The following is a 19,021-nucleotide window of genomic DNA, read 5'->3' as shown; positions in this document are numbered from 1 at the left end:
CCATAGGGATGGTTTCTGTGAGAAGGATCTAGAAGCTGCCCCATGTTTGGTGAGGGCCCCATTGTTGACCTGAGCTGAGCCAATAAGCAATGTTGTTTTGCACCTCTGTGAGAGCTTTTTTAAGACAGGGAAAAAAATGCTGCGCCACACAGCAGCTGGGAGAGCAAGAGGAGTGAGGAACAGCCTTGCAGGCGCCCAGGTCAGTGCAGAAGGAGGGGGAGAGGTGCTCCAGGTGCCGGAGCATAAGTCCCCTGCAGCCTGTGGTGAGGACCATGGTGAAGCAGGATATCCCCCTGCAGCCCATGGAGTACCACGGTGGAGCAGGGTTCCACGCTGCAGCCTGTGGAGGAGAGCATGGTGGAGCAGGTGGCCCTGCACCAACGGAGGCTGCCACCTGTGGAAAACCCCTGCCCAAGCAGATTCCGGGCCAGACCTGTAGCCCGTGGAGAGGAGCCCATGCAGGAGCAGGTGACCTGGCAGGAGCTGCTGCCCGTAGGGGAGCCAGGTTGGAGCAGTTTTCTCCTGAGGGATGGACCCCGTGGTACGGACCCATATCTGGAGCAGTTCTGGAAGAGCTGCTGCCTGTGGGAAGCCCACGCCGGATCAGTTCATTAAGGACTGCATCCCGTGGGTGGGACCCCACAGCACAGGGGACGAGAGTGACCGAGAAGGAGCGGCAGAGAAGAAGTGCTGTAGACTGACCATAACCCCCATTCCCCCGTTCCCCTGCGCCACTCGGGGGGAGGAGGTGGAAGAGGGTGGATGGGGGGAGAAGGTGCTTTTGGTTTCTCTCCTTTGTTTCTCACTTCTGTAGCTTGTTAGTAATAAGCAATAAATCTTACTATCTCCTTATGCTGAGTCTGTTTTGCCCGTTACAATAATTACTGCGTGATTTTCTCATCCTTATCTCAACCTTTGAGCCCTTTTCACATATTTTCTCCCCATTCCTCTTTGAGGAGGGGGAGTGAGAGAGCAGCTGTGGTGGAGCTCGGTTGCCCACTCGAGCGGAACCACGACAGTTGCACTGAGAGAAGATGAGAGGAAAATAATTCATGCTTCAACTCCTTGTATTTCAAGCAGATTTCCAGCAATGCTAAGTAGACAGCATTCCAATCCAGCATTCCGTTTTAAACCATTCTGATGCTAAGTAGAATAAAATTAATTTTATAAAGACAACTTACACAAGGAACAGAACATTTGTTTTTGAAATGGGGCTGTTATTAAGATGAATCTACTGCCATGAAACTCAGCATTAGTTTTGTCACTGACTGGCAGCACTGGCACAACTGCTAATCTTTAAGATATCTGCAATCATTCAAGAGACCATACAGCTAAACATTTATATTTTTGTCCTGGAGCACTCCTGTGGAAAAACTCATACACCTCTGTGCAGCTGGCTTCGGGCATCTAATGAAGCAATGCTCAGCATCAGAACTTTAAACACACTATGGTACATGTCAGTCAGACAATTAAGTATGTGTATTCTGAATCCACCCCCTCAAATAAAAACCAAAGTCAGATATTCTTCTTGAAAAGAACGTTTCAGTGTATTCTAAGGAGATATTACAAAATATTTTGCAAACTATCCCAGTAACAGCCTTTAGTTATAACACAGTAAGATAGAGATAGGGAAGAGTTCTTCAGCAAATACCAAAATCAATTAAATCTCTTAATTTAAAATCCCCAAACCACAGGGCACCTCTTTCTTAAGAACCAGTCTTCTTTATAATCTTTATTTTCTACAGAAACTGAACTTAGGATCCGTGGACAATGCAAAACACAAAACAGTATGCATGTTGCAAAGTACAATGCAGATACACTTCAAAGTGTCTGCAAACGTCAGCTGGAGTCCTGGAAAATTTAGTTTTGGTTTAAGCACTGGTGTCACTATACCCAGGCTTCACGTCCACAAAGCCATTAAAGTTTTCAGCAACTTGCTTCCCTAGCACTGGCAGGAAGTTGCATTAGATTGATGGCAGGGCCAGATCAAGTTGAGTCCATACCTTTGTACAGCCCTTTGAACTATTCAACTTTCTAGAAACTGGAGGACAAGTGTAGAGGCATCAACACCCAGAAGAGTCAGCACAGGTCTGGCACTGCAACAGCTCACTTAAATAGTGGGCAGAGTTCAAAATAGGTACCTTCATTAGTTATAAGACATTTTCCATTAAAAAAAAATGAAAAAGAATAAACTTTAAAATTAGCAAAACATTACCATCAAGAGCTTCTTTTAATTCATCTTTGGTCCAAGCAACTTCTGTCATCAGGAGTCTGAGATAATACATCGCATGCTGGTGAGGCTGTTCAGCCCTGAAGTTGTTAAGCGATCTCATGTACTGAAACAAAATTGAGTTCAAATTATAAACCTCCATAACTGAACATGAAATATTAACCCTCTACTCTCAACTTTGTGTACCATCAAAAAGGTCCGTTACAAATGCCAAGAACATTCTCCTAGATCAATTCAAAAGCCATGTTAAGCCAAATCATCTTAGTAGTAACGTGGGCTTGAGAGGCTATGGATGAAGTAATTACCATTAAGGTTGTTTAAATGAGAAAGAAACCAAATTTCTCCATAAAATTAATGGCTGAACGTTAAATGATTGTAGACAGAGCCTAATTAAAGTATGATAGATCAAGTGGCAGTAACCAGAAAACATGCATACTATGACGACTGTCCACGGAAAAGTAGAACTTGGCTAATAGAAAATATGTTTTTCTCCCAGTTAATTTCTAACTATTTCAGCCTAGGGAAAATACAGAATCATCTGAGAAATTTTTTGCGTTCTTAGCTTGAATAAAGAAGTATGAGAGTATGAGCTCTCTTTGGAGAGAAGGAACCCCTTCCTAGTCCAGATGCACCTTTCCAAAATAAAGAAACCCTTTTTTCTCTACAGGAAGAATTGGAAGTGCGAACTAGTAGTTTCATTAAGTTGGAATCTCCTGGATCTACAGATATGCTAATTAGCACATCATATCCACTACAAGACAAAAGTAACTCATTTAAGATTGTATGGGTAAGAAATAAGCAGCATGAAGTTGCTGAGGATGCATCCCTCTGTTTCAAACAGAAGCACTCAGTTACTTCCCTAATCTGCAGGCATAAATACGTGGGGAAAACTTGCTATTTCCACAACTGATTTGATTTTTTTTTTCTAATTTTGTCATTATTTTATATACAGAAATGGTCTATGTAATAAAATTATTATATAGATATGTATGATTACATAGCATGCATACTGTATTATGCATGCTTTGTCATTTCACAGAGGCAAAGCTTAAGCAAACCGTAAAGACAAAGAGGGGAAAACATCTCAAATGAAAATTACCCCAAACAGATCATTCACAGACTTGTGCTTTTTTTTTTTTCCATTTGTTTTTGCTTTTGTTTGTTGTCATTTAGTGGGTTGGTTTGTTTAACCTTTATATTTGTCACACCTAGGTAAAACTTTCTAACTTATATTCCATATATATAGATAAATCACTAAATTTAAGAATTAGATATGTAGAACTCATTATGTACATAAACAACTGGTTACTTCTGCACCAAATGATCTTGGCCCAGGAACAGAGGTCCCCTTCACCTCTGGGGAGAAGAAATGTTGCTTTCCCCCTTCATCCTATGTGCCTAGATCCCACTAGGGCCTTTCCAAATTGTAAGACAGGATATAAGATTTTTCCTTTTCCCCTTCTTGATTTCTACTCACATCAAAGCAAGTTGCAATCCCTTAGTCAATCATTAAGACTGACCAACTGAGAGAAGATTCCAGGGCCAATTATTTTAACCAAAGAATTTCATATTGAAACTCTGGGGAACTCAGCCACAAAAAAAAAAAAAAAACGTTCACAGCCCCAGTGAGGCAGAATGTCACTCTGAAGTTGCATGGATAATTAGCTCTCAAGATTTCACTTCAAGTCAATTTTAAATTACTTTAAAATTTCAACTTTTCACATAGCTTACCGCTTCCTTGATAATTTCAAATCTTTTTTCATCAATCTCAAAAGTAGCCATTTTCTCTATGATCTTCTTGAGCAAGATATGTTGCTTGTCATTATAACCTTTTACAGAAAGCTATGGAAAAAGTGCATAACTTGCTTTAAGTACAGAAGATGAAGTAAGAACAAAACAATTACCATAATTCACATAATTCAATGAACAATAAATTTTTCAATCTAAATTCAGTGTTACTCAACATTAATTTATACTACATTAAAATTCCTCTACCAAAAGATAACCAATTGATGAATAAAATATTGCATATTTACCCAAGAGTAATGAACGCAGAGAATTAATGTAAATTCATACTAGTTTAATTAAGTTGTACTCAGAGCACAGATTCTTAACATTTTTAAGTATTGAGTTCATTCAGTAAACAATATGTTTGGAGTACTGAAATGGTTTTACTCTAGGTTTCACATTTTAATAATGGAACTAAAGTCACAGTCCTCTTAAATATTACCTCCAATTTACTTTTAACTGTTTCATATTTATCTTGTTGAATAAAAATATATTTTATACAAGTGTAAGTAAGCAATAGTATGAGAAAAGGGGTACTGCCAACTTCTACACAATTTATAATAGAGGATGGTGCTGCACTGAAACACCCAGCTAGTTAGTCTACAATCTTAGAGACACCAGTCTGATCACGCAGATTTTATGGAACGCATACATCAAGTAAGCTAGATCATTAAAACACAAAACAAACCATAAAACAACAATACATATGCTATATGATTGCATCATAGGCATAGAACGTTTTGCCCAATGAAAAATAGCATCCAAAGGCCTTTCAGGGGGAAAAAAAATCTTGAAAACTTGGTATGTAGGTAAAACAATAGGATTAGTGCAGTTTCTTTATCAGGATAAAACTAAATTTTAGGGCACAAAACAATATGTAGATCAATTTTTGCTTTACCCTAGGAAGAAGTTTTTTCTTCTACAGTTACTGAAACATATCTAAACAATGAATTTAAAGAAGGAGATATATTAAATGGATTTATGGCAAAAGGTTGACACCCTAGATTAGCAGAACAGATTAGCAGAAGAACCCAGTTTTTTAAACATGTAGGTGAATATTCTTAGTAAAGCTAGTTACTATCCTTGCTTAAAGTATCAACACTATACAGTTATTAAACAAAAAAAAAAATCTACAATGTAGTAAAGAGTATTAGAATTGCCCAGATATCAAAACAGAGTAACCTGATTTTACTTGAAAATATAATCTTTACAATAGAAGAATATGAACTTCCTAGAAGAAACAGCTAATATTTAAAATAACTCTAAAATTTTGAACTGTGACTAGAAATGAGGAAGAATTACCCCCACCTCACACCACTAACCATGGAAACTTCAGCAAGCTTTCAGACTGAGAACAGATAACCAAGTCCTCAGTCAGTTAAGTGAATGAACATTGCTTGCAGCTACCTGCAGTTCGGCGAGACCCTCTGGCCCCATTTTTTTGAGACAGAAGAGTTTGATTAGGTATAGGGTGATGTTTTGCCCTTTTTCTAGTAGGGTTTTGGAGCAGAATCGGTGGACCAGGGGGTTAAAGTACCCTAATAAGGGGAGAAGTTTATGAGGTGGTTTGGTTTGGGTGAGGGTGTGTGTTATGTTTGAGAGTTCAAGGGCTAGGATGACTCCCAGGATTGTTACTAGGATGGCAGCAGTTTTGGTGATGAGGGGTATAGTTATTGGGGGCGTTTTGGTTGGTGTGATGAAGGAGGTGATTAGTATTCCTGCCATAATGCTGCCCAGGGCGAGTCGAGTTAGGGGGGCAGTGATTAGTGGGTTGTTTTCGTTTATTGGCATTATTGGGGGGATGCGGGTTTGTCCGGCTTGGACTAGGAGGGTTATACGGATGCTGTAGGTTGCAGTGAATGCTGTGGCTAAGAGAGTTAGTGATAGAGCTAAGTGATTAGGTAGGATGTATTTAGGCTTTCGATGATAAGATCTTTTGAGTAGAATCCGGCCAGAAATGGGGTTCCTATAAGTGCTAGGTTGCCGATGGTTAGGCAGGAGGTAGTGACTGGGAGCATTTTTTGTAGGCCGCCCATTTTTCGGATGTCTTGTTCTCTGTTTAGGCTGTGGATAATGGATCCAGAGCACAGGAATAGCATGGCTTTGAAGAAGGCGTGGGTTGAGATGTGTAAGAATGCTAGTTGTGGGAGGTTTAGTCCGATGGTGACTATCATCAGTCCGAGCTGGCTGGATGTTGAGAAAGCAATGATTTTTTGATGTCATTTTGGGTTAGGGCGCATGTGGCGGTGAATAGGGTTGATAGGGTGCCCAAGCATAGGCATGTGGTTAGGGCTATTTGGTTGGTGGCTAGTAGTGGGTGTATGCGGACGAGTAGGAAGATTCCAGCTCCTACTATGGTGCTGGAGTGTAATAGGGCTGATACGGGGGTGGGGCCTTCTATCGCTGTGGGCAGTCATGGGTGTAGGCCATTTTCCTGCGGCTGCGAGGCTTAGTCCCATGAGGGGGAGGACAGGAGTTTGGTGGGCGTGTACGGCTTGTTGGATCTCTCAGGTGCTGAAGGTTGATTCTAGTCATGCTATACTCAGGATTAGGCTGATGTCTCCAATTCGGTTGTAGATTACGGCCTGTAGGGCAGCAGTATTAGCTTCTGCTCGGCCTTGTCATCAGCCGATGAGGAGAAAGAATATGATCCCCACTCCTTCTCAGCTGATGAATAGGAGGAACATGCTGTTTGCACTTGTTAAAAGTAGTATGGCAATTAGGAATGTTAGTAGGTAGGTAAAAAAATTTGTTACGTGCAGCTCAGAGGCTATGTATCACATGGCGAATTGTAGGATAGATCATGTTACAAACAGGGCGATGGGGAGGAATGTTATTGAATACTGATCTATTTTTAGGATTAGTGGAATTTTGAAGTTTATAATGAACTTTCATTCTCAGTGGCAGGTAATGCATTCTAGTCCAGAGTAAATGAATGTAGTTCATTCAGGAAATGAGATACTGGATGTGTATTGGATAAATAAGAAAAATCCAAGGATAAAGAGACAGCACTTTTTCATACATAAAATACAAGGACAATATATAGTATGTTCTCTTAGTAAGATGACTTGAAAATAACACAGGAAATTTCCAAATAAGTTGTTATATAATGAAGTCCTGTTAAAAGCTTTTGTGGACTATCGAGAGATTATTAAAACCTCATACATGAAGGTAAATAAAAAATAACCATTCATCATATCATCAGTATTTCTCAGTGAAATATTGTCACTTTACAATGCATGATAAAACACACAATAAAAACACACACGAAGGAAAAGACATATATCCAGCGATGCCTTCTAACGAGCACATGCACAATCCATTTCCATAGCTTACTACAGTAGAATTAGAGGATTATGACAGAATATGTTAAGCTAGAGCTCATTCAACAGAAAGTTCAATCTTTTCATACAGAAACTAGCAATAATACTTTCAAGATTACCATGCAAGCAAGTGAAAATGTGAACTAGAATGCAACAGCTGCACTGCACACGTGTTCACAAGACACTGCAATCTCAAAGAGGTCATTTAGTTCTAATTAAAATGCACTGCTTTGCTTTGTCTTTAGTTCATGACATATATGCAAGGGAAAAAACGTTAACCATCTCATTTAGAAATGCAGAAGTCAAATGTTTTCTCCAAGCTCAACAGTTCCCAAGCTGTTTAATTTCCTCCTGTGTTTTTTTTCTTACTTACAAGTATTGCATTCATTCCTGATGCAATGCCATAGACCAAACCTGAGAGGCGTGCTGCATATGTATACTCTTTTAAATCATCCTTCAATAACCTGATAAACAGGTATGTCATGTTGCAATGGAGAGGATCAGCATAAATGTAGCGACTAACAAAAAGAAAAACAAAAGAAATGCTTTGATACCTCAAGCAGTGACAAAGTAATGGATGAAGAAACATGACTGAAGAGTATGTATATGCAGCCTCATGATCAGTAGTCCTTGAATAGGAAAGCTGAAGGGTGCTGTTTAATAGCGTAAAAAAGGGTCTTCTACCCCATCAGTCGGAAAGTTTTTAGTAGGTATCCAACAAACTGAAATAGAACTGTAAGCTTGAATTAGGTTGCTTTTTTCTTTCTTTTAAATGAAGGAAGAAATCTTACAACTAATTCATTTCATGTATGACATAAAAAGAAAGAAGAAAATTTGCTTAGTATGAATGGAAAGATTTGTTGAAGACTTTGAACAAAATTCAACTTAAAATTCAAATTAAAGAAAGGATGGTTAATAATCAAGATCAAAAGGAGTAACAGCCTTAGACCCACAATGGAAAAAGCTGTTTTTTAAATAAAAGTCCTTCCATCAAATCAATATAAAAATGTTGATGACTGGAAGTAATTTTAAGGCTCTAAGCTCTTCCTTGATTTGGGTACTTACATACATCCCATAGATGGTATTTTGGAGATCATAGTTCAAGCCAGCTAGTTCTGCTGCATATGCATACTCGTTGAGGGAGTCTTTGAGTAGTTCAAGGTACAAATAGGCCATGTTACAATGCAAGGGATCCACGTAAGCAAATGGGCTGGAAGAAAGTGTTGAAAGTAAAATATGCAGTTTAAAATTATTTCTCAGTTTCTTTTGGCCTTTTAACTGTGATCTGAAGGAAGCAATATTTACTGCAAATATGCTGACGGATCCCGTTATGAAGGTCTTGAAGCTAAATACGAACATACATGAAAAGATTTATTTAACTTGCTTATGGTTTGAGTGATGCTAAATACACTGAAGATTCCGAGATAATCCTTTACTTGTGCTGATAAATCAAGACACGTTACATTTACTTTGCTGCACAGGTCAGAACTCACCAAGGATAAAATAAATACATCCTGGATAAACAGCATTATTTAACAGACTAAAATGACAACCTGTGTATTGAACAATTTTATTTAATACTTCTATGAGAAAATCAAGTAGTTATAAAAATCAAGACATTAGCAACTTGTGGTATGAAAAACACGCAGTACATACCAAAGTCAGCTCTGGAAAGAGTTTTCGCATACTCACTTTCATAGCACAGTAATTCCTTCCGATATCTTTTTAATGGAAACAACCATAAAAGCTCTAATTTTGTATTATTAGCATCTGATCACATATGCTACTGTCACAAATTTCTCAAAAAGAAATGCAACTCAAAGACTCGAGCCATGTTTCAACAGTACTGCTATTTGTTAAATAGTTCTGTAATTTAACAATTTGCAAATTCAAGACAAGTTATTTGTTGGAAATTTATTTCTAAAGCTTTTGAAATACATATAAATTTATTATCAATTTTGCAGAAATAACGTACAGTATCTAAGACAAATTGCTGTCAGGACTGGGCTTGCAATTAAAAAAACATGCCACTTTCATTTATTTTCCCTAAGCAGCCACCAATCATCAAATTCAGAGACATGTTATCAGATATGTTTAGGCTCATATAGTGTGGTATTTGATGATGTACACCAGTATTTATGAAGTACAATGAAGACAGATCTCATCACCAACACACACATGCCAACAACTTTTGTATACATTGAAAAGGTATTTTTAAGAAGGTTCCTAATAATTTTAAGTGAGGCTTTGACTTCTTCATTTTAAATTAAGGGACTAAGGAAAAAAAGCATAGGAAGAGATTACAAAAAAATATAATAATTCTATTAGGGAATATATCTGTGCCTTCTAGACAGAAATCACAGCTTAGGACATGCTGTTTTACTACCACTCTGCTAACTATTCAGGGCTTGGGCTTGTATAACTTAAGCAAACAGGTCAGTAGAAAAACAGGACTCAGCTATTTGCATTTCCCTCTACAATACGAATTTTCCACAATGAACAATTTTTCTAAGCCCCGTGATGCAAGTCCTATTAATATTGAACTTTTTAAATTAAAACTGAGCTAAAAGAAAGGTGTAGGTCAATCCTTTGTTATCTTCTATCTTCCTCCAAACTCATATTCTTTCCCATTAGCTGGCAAAGGCCAACAGGGAATTTCAAAACTAATGAAGACTATTAAATCATTAGTCATTGAGTGAAAAATAACAAAAAATGATTACAATAACAATGTTCTGGGAGTTGTCTTCTATTACTGACAACTTGGTAAGTAAATGCTTATTTCTAGTCTACATTTTATTCTTTTTACTGGACTTGAGGAAGCAAAACAACTCCATTGTTTCAATACATGAAATTGAATTGAATTGAAATTGAATTGAAGCAATCTTAGCTTGGTCTTTTCCTCATTTCAAACATGATCTGCAAGTGACATAGCTGGAGTCAACACTGAAGTGTTGATAGTAGGTTACCTTAAGAGCTCATGTTTTTAATCAAAGGCTCTCAAATTGCTTGAAATAGTTCTTAAACTGGGAGGTAGCATATATCCTTATATAGGTTAAATATAATTAGCACTTTATTTTAACATCAGTCTCTGAAACTTGAGAAACAATATGCTGAGTTTATAATTACCTTCATAGAGTTTTCAAAGCAATAGCACATTACATTGGCATTTTGCATCCTTTTAGAAAAGGATACTTCTTAAGTTCTCAAGTCATTATTCATATAAAAGCAGAAGCTCTTAACCATCCAGCTTCAAAGGAGGTTGAAATTCGGTGTCAGAGATTTTTACTGTGGTGTGTCTTTATACCAGCCTTGGATCATGCCACTTACCTTACGGTAAGTGAATCTTAGGATTTTCAGTTTTTGAAAACGGTGACTTCAAAAGATTCATATAGTCAAACTGTTCCTATTGGATTTATATGTTTGAGGGAGAAACCACCCTCAGCAACTTTGTATTAATTCATCTACAAAGTAGTTGCTGCTAGAACATCTGGGTCAGGAATTCTTCCAATGATCCATGATGATTAGGGCTGCAGGTAGTAAAAATCTGCCTCATTTTTTTCCTATCCTATTGAAGCAGTCTGCTGTGTGAACTGATTCTTGTGACCTACTACAGCATAACTGTCATTCTGATCTAGAATAAGTCGAAAACATTTTATGAAAACCAAGTTATTAAGATGGCATTATTCACCAATTCACTTGGCCATAAGAGCCTTGGGTGTTTTAATCCTGTCTCACTATTAAAATACTATACATGTCACTCTTTCTTCTAATGACCACCTGCAAGACCAGTTTCAGCAAAATTCACTAAGAATCCTTTTAAAGTATCAAAACCAGACAAATGTGATTATCCCTTCTCTTGGAAGTGATGTAACCAATATTGTCAAAATATCTTCACATCCATTCATATCTTTTCTTTTTTTAATTATTAAAAAACAAAACCAAACAAAACAACTTTCACCCTCAACCCTATGAACCAAGCCATCTTTCCACCCGTGACCATTCCTAGGAGGAATGAGGCAAAACATTAAATTTAATAAATAAAATTAGCCAGCAAAGCTGAGGTACTCCTAGCTTTTTTAAATGGTTCATTGAGACCAAAGAACAAATCTAACTGGGAAAAACTGTCACCATATCAGGCGTATATGCACGTACCTATACCCTTGCGTGCTCCACATAACTATTCGTTACTATTTTTTAATCTTTCATAAACCGTATTACAGATTCCTCACACCTCATTTGGAATTAAAAAACAAACAAGCAAACAACTGTTAACAAAGTCAGTCCCCAGGAATAAAATCCCATTTGGTATTCTGGCCACACAGAGTCCCGTGGTAATCCATTGGGTGAGAACCAAGGCTTCAAAGTTTTGCATTTGTTGTTTTCTGAGTAATAGACAAGAAGGAACCATTTTGACCTTCCCTTTACTGACAAAGTTATAACAGTTACAACATTTGCCCTGTAGATGCAAAATGAAAGAGGAAATGCCTACACAACCTATTTTCCCCAACTAGTGGCCAACAGTAGTTCTGACACACTCGGAAAAAAACCTCCATCTAAAGCTCTGCCAAGGTCACCCAGAAAAGAAGTTCAGTGCTTATTCAGAACAAGGACTCAACTGCCCATCTATGAGCAACTATCCAAGGCCATCTAACAGCAATTTCCAGCAGTATCACTTAAACATTTTATTAGGCCAAAGGAGGAGAGATCCTGAAATTATTTCCACCTTCTGAAATCCAGCACAGAAATAACTGAAGACAGCAGTACTTTTTTTTTTTTAATTCTGAATTTAAATATTATTACTCCAAAGAAAGCATCTGGAACACTAAGAAGACACATAATTTTCATGCTAATTTTTAAAAAGTAAATAAATAAATCATCCTATGATTAAAATAATGCAAAATCCGAATTAATGTTACAGCACTCTGTCATGCATCCTGAGGTAAGAATCACACTTTCATTGATAGATAATGCAGAAGATGCTCATCTAAAAAAATGAGTTACTGGTGTCAAATAAAATCTTACAATTTTAAACAGTTAGAACTGTATACTGGCAAGCATTATGCAAATTAAGCAGAATTTGAATGGAAAAGAATATCAGAATAGTATCTGGTAAAGAAAGATAATTTCAAAACAGTTGTCATTTAGTTATTAATGAAAAAATACACTCCTATTTTAAAAATGTTGTACTGCAATTTGCAGTAGATATTACTAACAGATGTACTAGATATAGAAAATAAAAGTAAATTAATTTTAAAAACCTTTTTAGGTAAACCTTTCCTGTTAATATATAGATGGAGTACCTCCAACTGCTTGCTACTCATCTACTGCATAATTTATATGAGCCTTCCTGCTATTTTATTCTTAGTGCATATTCCACCAAGGACAACTGTTTTAAAGCTGCAATACGTGCAAGGTTTTGTCACAGAAACACAGATTCCCAACGAACAAGAAACTTTCAGAGAGCAATCTCTGTTTTATATTTAACATACCATACCTGAAAAACTCAAAGTTGAGACAAGCTTTTGGCAAAAAAAATTTGTCATCTTGCTTGAACCACAGTTTGCTCATAGCAGTGTCCTGTGTCAAGAAAAGAGATTAAGTCACCTAATTTTTAACTGTGATATATTAAACTATTAAAAAACATATTAATCACTTCAAATCTTAGTTAAGTGTTGTCCCCTTAAATTCACATTCTCACTATATAAATTTATATATGATCTATTCTTATTGAGACTCTCTTCTCACCATACAGCATCTTAACATAAAGTTAAATGGCTGCAAACTTGTAAATGAGCTTATGATCATAATGGGAACAACTCCACAGCAGGAATGGTCAAAGACAACTAATAAAGTTAGCTTCACAGAATTCCCTGCTATTGTGGACATCAAAAGATGTGTTGCTATAGGGACAGCACTGAGATTACAGCAGCATATAGACATGTTTTAGACTAAGAAAATAATTGTGTATTTAAGGCTTTTGTTAGAAGAAATTCATAGCACGTTGCTTTAAAGCATTAACACTAAAAAATTCATGTTTAGAACGAGCAGTTAAACTAGTTGGAAATTAATTAAAAGATCCATCACCAAAAGTTCAGAGTAACCTCCCAGCATAGGAAAGGATCTGAGCATTTATTTTGACATTTTTTTCTATTAAATTGCTACTACATAGTTTAGAATACATATTGCATCAGAAACACAATGATAATGCACACAGCCAGTTCATAGCGCTTGAAACCTGACCCAGTAGCTGGAAATCTCCAGCCCTAGGACTATACGATAACAATTATGCTCTCAGGCCTAAACCTACACCGTAACTGCTCTCCTTCGTGATGCTTTTTTCCAAGAACACGATGTACCATTAGAACAGAACTGACCTAGTGACATGCTGCCAGTGAAACAAGGCCATCCTTGCTCATATTTAAGTTCCCTTTCTCCACAACACTGGTCCAGTCCACACAATAAGCTCACTTATGTATATAAAATGACCAAAAAAATGTGCTTTTTTTGTACATCTTATCTCTGCTGAACTGGTTCTTGTAATGGTTTGCTACGGGGTCAGTCAAATGCCAGGGCACACAACAGCAAAACAGCACAGACATACAGCTGGGGAGAACATATGAAAGATGTGGGCAAAATATGTAATAGCTATAATTCATCAAGTACAGAAGATTAAAAACATTTCCCCTCAGAAAATATTTTAAAGGCAAAGGAAAAACTAACAGCAGATACATTTCTAAAGTAATGATGCCATAAAGCAAGGCTTTTGTGTAGATCAATTGCCTAGTTGCTACAGAGACACTGAAGGATCATCAAGTGTCTGTAGCAAACCAATTAGCGTTACTTACTAAAGCTGTAGTAGTTGTCCCTGCTGAGGTTTAGTGTTTCAGTGAAGGATGAACCTAAACACATGCTAAAAGTCCTCCTCTGTTAATAAAACTGCTTCAAGTATATGCCTAAAGTGCCTTGTGCAGAATAAATACTTTTCCTGAAGGATGTCTTTGCACTAAACTAGACATATTAATCTAGTGTGCAAAAAAGTGTTCCTGAATTAATTTAGTATTCAATCTGAAGCACAACGTCTAATTGCAGAAGACTTATCCTATTTATACTCCAGCTAATAGAGAATATAATGTCCATCTCCTGGAATAGAGATGAACATTATTAGAAAAGACAAATATGTGTAAGTAGTGTGAAGTAATTTTTAACTACACAGATAATAAGATTTGCTAAAAATACTGAGATCATTAAATGATGCTTCCAGAAGACCGGAAAGTGATGTTTATGTGTTTACATCTTTCTTTCTCTCCATGCAATTGCAAGCTTTCTTTACTCATAGTTAAAAAAAAAAAAAAAAAAAAAAAAAAAGCGGCCTTGTCTACACACTTGATTTACCGAACAGTGTTCAAAAACTACAAGACAGGCAGTCACCCTTCTGCTGGATAAACCAGGTTTAATACTATTTATAGAAGCTGTTAACACACTTTCAAAATGTCAAAAGAGTTCAAGTTGTTCGTGGATTCGTTTTCATAGGAACCCAAGTAGTAACAATCCAAAGGTTTGCATGGATGGACTTTCCATTATCTAGCAATACCTCTAAGGCCTATTTTTTATTTTTGTTGTTTATTACGTTCTGGAATATTCTAAATTCTGTATTTTAAAAACACACTGCTAACTTCCCAGAAAGTTAAACAGCAAACAGAACAGATAGATACCTTACCTTGACAAGGGCAGGGTACTGTGTCGCATCTTTTTCCAATGGCAAAATCTCAAAGTTAGTAGGAATGAACTCATTCTTCATTGGAAGCTTGAATTTCCCATTCAGGTCAGCATTTTGCCATTTCTAGATAAATAGGGAAAACGATGCAAAATAAAATTTCTACTTATACATATTACTATATATACTCATTGTCTTTCTACTGTAATAGAAGATTCAATAATATGTTCCACTATCTTATGTGTAATTGCTAGCAAAGTAACAGGAAAAGAGAGAAACATCTGAGACCAAATTGAAGTAGGCTATTAGGAGGATGAAGTGCTCAGAAGGAGAATGAGAAAAGATAAAAAGAAAATTTTTAAAGTTGACAGTAGAGTGGAAGTGGTTCTGTGCCTCACTTTTTTTTGCTAATGAGAACTCTAAGTGAAGGCATTACACTAAATACATCAGCAAAGAACATAGGTATGGAAAAGCTAAAGGAAGTGAGGTGATCCTATGCGATGTCTGTCCAAAGCATGTTGGGCAGGTCCAATATAGCTTTACAGTGTATTTAGCCATCTCTACATAAAAGAAGTAGTGAATAATGAGATTCAGTAACGACTTACCCACCTTCACTGGTGTTGTTTTGATTTTTAGAAACTCATTTAATGTTCTCATTTTATAAGTTGTAAAAATCCATTTCAGAAACACAGATACATACAGCAGTTGTAAAAACATTCCTTTCTTAAATGTTAATGAGCCATCCTACTCTTAACAGAAACTCAAAAATATATCGACTTTTTAAAATTTAAAAGTAGCTACTGCATATTATGGAACTTTTATAGAAAAGCTGCATCCAGTTTTTAATATAGAGAATAACATTCTCTCTATTAAAACTTTATATAGCTTAAAGCCATTAAAACGTGTATGTTCTATGTAATAAACGTTCTATGTAATAAATTTGAAATTCAAAGATCCTTGGTCCTCATAATATTAAATGAACTCAATGTATACTTTTGTACTATGTACAGCAAATTTATGTTTTCCCTTCCTCTAAATGTAAAATTAGACTAGAAATTTACCACTGCTTTTCACTTGTAGGTATGGGAATATATTAAATGTTTTAACATGCCTTAATAACTTCATCAGAAATTGCTTCTTGCTTGTACTGTGTTCCATACCAGTCTTCTGTTCGGTCAGTTTTTCCTTCAAAAGACTTGGACACTATTGCAACTCTGAAAACAAAGAGACATAGCACTTTTGCATGAATATGTTTAAGAAAACAGTGAGAAATTATTTAGAGCGTTATTTCTGTTCCATTATGATAATGCATTTATTTCCCTTGGATAATTACAGAGTACATTTAGATAGCCTGATTTCATGGTTAATCTTAGTGGTTAGTTAAGTATCCATATACTTGCTATCAGCATAATTTAATTTTACCATTTTTTCTGAAGTGTTACAACCTAGAGCTATACATAACTGTTGTATTCAATATACATGTATATTTTATAAGCTTTGTCCTTGTTTGAATCAACTAATTCAATTTTTCATACCACCTATATCAAAATTCAGAGAAATGGAAATACTGACTACAGAAATGTTATTCCAGACCTAGGGTTTTAGATTACAGTATTGCAATTGCACTCTTCCTATTCATAACCTGATTCATGTTTCTTCATCTCGTATCATTCTTATTTCAGATTTACACCTTTTTGTTTATTTATTCTTTTTCGAGGATAAAAAAGCAGGAGGATTAATATATTCTATAGTCAATACTAGAGAATTGCACTCAGTTAGAAACCCAGAGAATCCACCCAAGAGGAGAAATCCAGAATAAAGAAAATTACAAACTTATATTTATTCAGTAGTCTTCAGAACAGATATCAAGAAAATCCCTTGAATTTTTTTTAACAGCCAACAACATGAAATAGTATTCAATAGAAATAAGGAGCTAGCTTTAAAAATAAATGTAAAGAAGTAAAAAATGAAAACAAAGAATTTATAAGAATTCTGAAATTGTTTAAAAAAGGTAGCAGAATTATCTCCTATGTACATTTAATGATTGCTAGATGCTGGATAGAACAGAAACAAACTTTGTCAAATCTTGTGCAGATGGCTAAAATGCACATTAAAGCATCAAAATATATACAATGCAAGTGCTCTTTTATAGCACAGTATCTTCAGGCTAAGAACATTCTGTTGTATATTTTTCATGTGTACAACAAATAGGGGCAGGAATCAAAACAGGCATATGGATGTGCCTCAAAATATAGCATTTTACTTCAGAAATACACTACTGGAGAATACCCTTAGGGTGATTTTTACAATACAAGAAAAGCTTAAATACACAGAATACTAATATTGTGAACGTCTATGTCCTCATACCTCCTTTTTCATCTAATGTATACATGTAAATGACTAAACGATCCAATAACATTGAAGAAAAAAGGATTCTGCCGTATTAAGTTCAAGATTCCCCTATTACCAGAATTTTCAAATTACTCTAATTTAAGCTGGGCCTTGCATTTCAAACAGCAGGACAACAGTGGGGTAAAAGATCACTAGACATACAGCTAGCAGTAGATGCATTTAAATGAGAAATACATCTAAGAGCCACATGGAATTGCAAAGACATTCTCTAGCAATAAATTCAAAATGGAAGCAGGACTTGTACCAGAGTCTAATTTTGAGACAATATTTTAAATCAGACACACTAAACAAGGTAATCAAACCTCATGTTTCAGGAATGCAGATGATTTCCTCTGAGTAACCACATGATTAGCATGAGCATGTACACACATACAAATACACAATAGCCCATGCCTCTCTGCAAAAGTTAGAAAATGTCTAAACCAGAATGAGAATGTTCATCTCTGAGAGATGTATTTCATCTGTCATTGTAAATGGCAGCAGAAACAGTTAACCTTTTCATCATGACTTCCTATAAAATGGTTTCATGTCTGTTCACATGTTGCATCTATTGTATTGTTTTGTCCTTTGTTTTTACACAAAAGAAACAATATAACACTACGTAAATAAAAGAGCTAAGCATTTCAGTCCTAGAGAATATTTTTTCTTGCAAAACAGCAGACACTAGCTCAGTCAACAGGATGACATCTACTACAGAGACTGTTGTTTTCATAAAAATGAGCCATAGGAATATTCTATGTTTTGCATTTTAACTCGGACAGCTGGTGAGCAAAAACTCTACCGTGTACAGATGAAGTTGCTAAGAGACTGTAGAAAAACAAAGTCTATTAGAATTTCAGAGCAACCTACCAGGTCTTTCTTCCCATCCTAAAACACAAACAACAAAAGAGATAAAGTCTTAAACTAAGAGATTATCCTGATAGAATTCCAATAATCATATGGACTGAGCAGCAAGACAAAGGTGTGCTGTAACACACAAATGTCTTATTTTGCTGCTTGAGCATCAGTACCCCTGGAGAAGGGAATGTAGTGACAATATGGGCACCCATACATTTCTTGTAGGAACAGAATTAAACACGTAGAATTAAAAAGAAGAATTAAAGAGGTAAGAATTATTCTATTCGCTCAACGTACAGAAAATTGAACTGTGGAAATTAGCTTTTTAAGAAGTTCTGTTTCATGGTATCCTCCTGCCTTCCCTATACCCCAAGTTACCACTGGAGTAATTAGTTACATGTTGAGCTCTCTCAAAAAAAATGCTTACAACCACATGACACAAATTAAAAGGTATTTCATCTGCCTGCAACTCAACCAAAACCAAGCACCTACAGCAATGAACAGCAGGACAAAATAGGGAAAGGGAAAAAGCAGTACCACACGCTGAAACACAGTGCTGTGCAGTTATTTAAATACATCATGATGCATCTTTAAAGCTCCTAATTGTTCTTTTTCACTTCTGCGCTGTACTCTTTGGAACTATGAACATCCACATGGTTTAAGACAGCATTGAAATGCCCTGGAAATGCAAAATAGGCATTATGGCCTTCCTATAAC

The 19,021-nt window shown here is 36.2% G+C and overlaps 1 protein-coding gene across 4 annotated transcripts in view; it reads right to left on the bottom strand.

Annotated features, from left to right (window-relative positions):
* IDE (insulin degrading enzyme) overlaps positions 1 to 19,021 on the bottom strand; it is a 65,312-nt gene that overhangs the window by 15,367 nt on the left and 30,924 nt on the right. For 3 of the 4 annotated variants that reach the window (XM_027460688.3, XM_027460686.3, XM_072039639.1), the window contains exons 12-17: positions 16,167 to 16,269; positions 15,059 to 15,181; positions 12,836 to 12,918; positions 8,407 to 8,551; positions 3,962 to 4,072; positions 2,216 to 2,336 (exon numbers count right to left, since the gene is read on the bottom strand). In XM_027460688.3, coding sequence (XP_027316489.1) covers positions 2,216 to 2,336; positions 3,962 to 4,072; positions 8,407 to 8,551; positions 12,836 to 12,918; positions 15,059 to 15,181; positions 16,167 to 16,269 — 686 coding nt within the window. Of the gene's footprint in view, positions 1 to 2,215; positions 2,337 to 3,961; positions 4,073 to 7,714; positions 7,860 to 8,406; positions 8,552 to 12,835; positions 12,919 to 15,058; positions 15,182 to 16,166; positions 16,270 to 19,021 lie in introns of all 4 variants that reach the window. The other variant, XM_027460687.3, reaches the window with a different exon arrangement.

This window comes from Anas platyrhynchos, chromosome 6, assembly GCF_047663525.1.
Source record: "Anas platyrhynchos isolate ZD024472 breed Pekin duck chromosome 6, IASCAAS_PekinDuck_T2T, whole genome shotgun sequence".
In the NCBI taxonomy this organism is placed as follows: domain Eukaryota; kingdom Metazoa; phylum Chordata; class Aves; order Anseriformes; family Anatidae; genus Anas; species Anas platyrhynchos.
The sequence above is the reverse complement of the archived record's forward strand: the minus strand, read 5'-3'. Positions and strand labels throughout refer to the sequence as shown.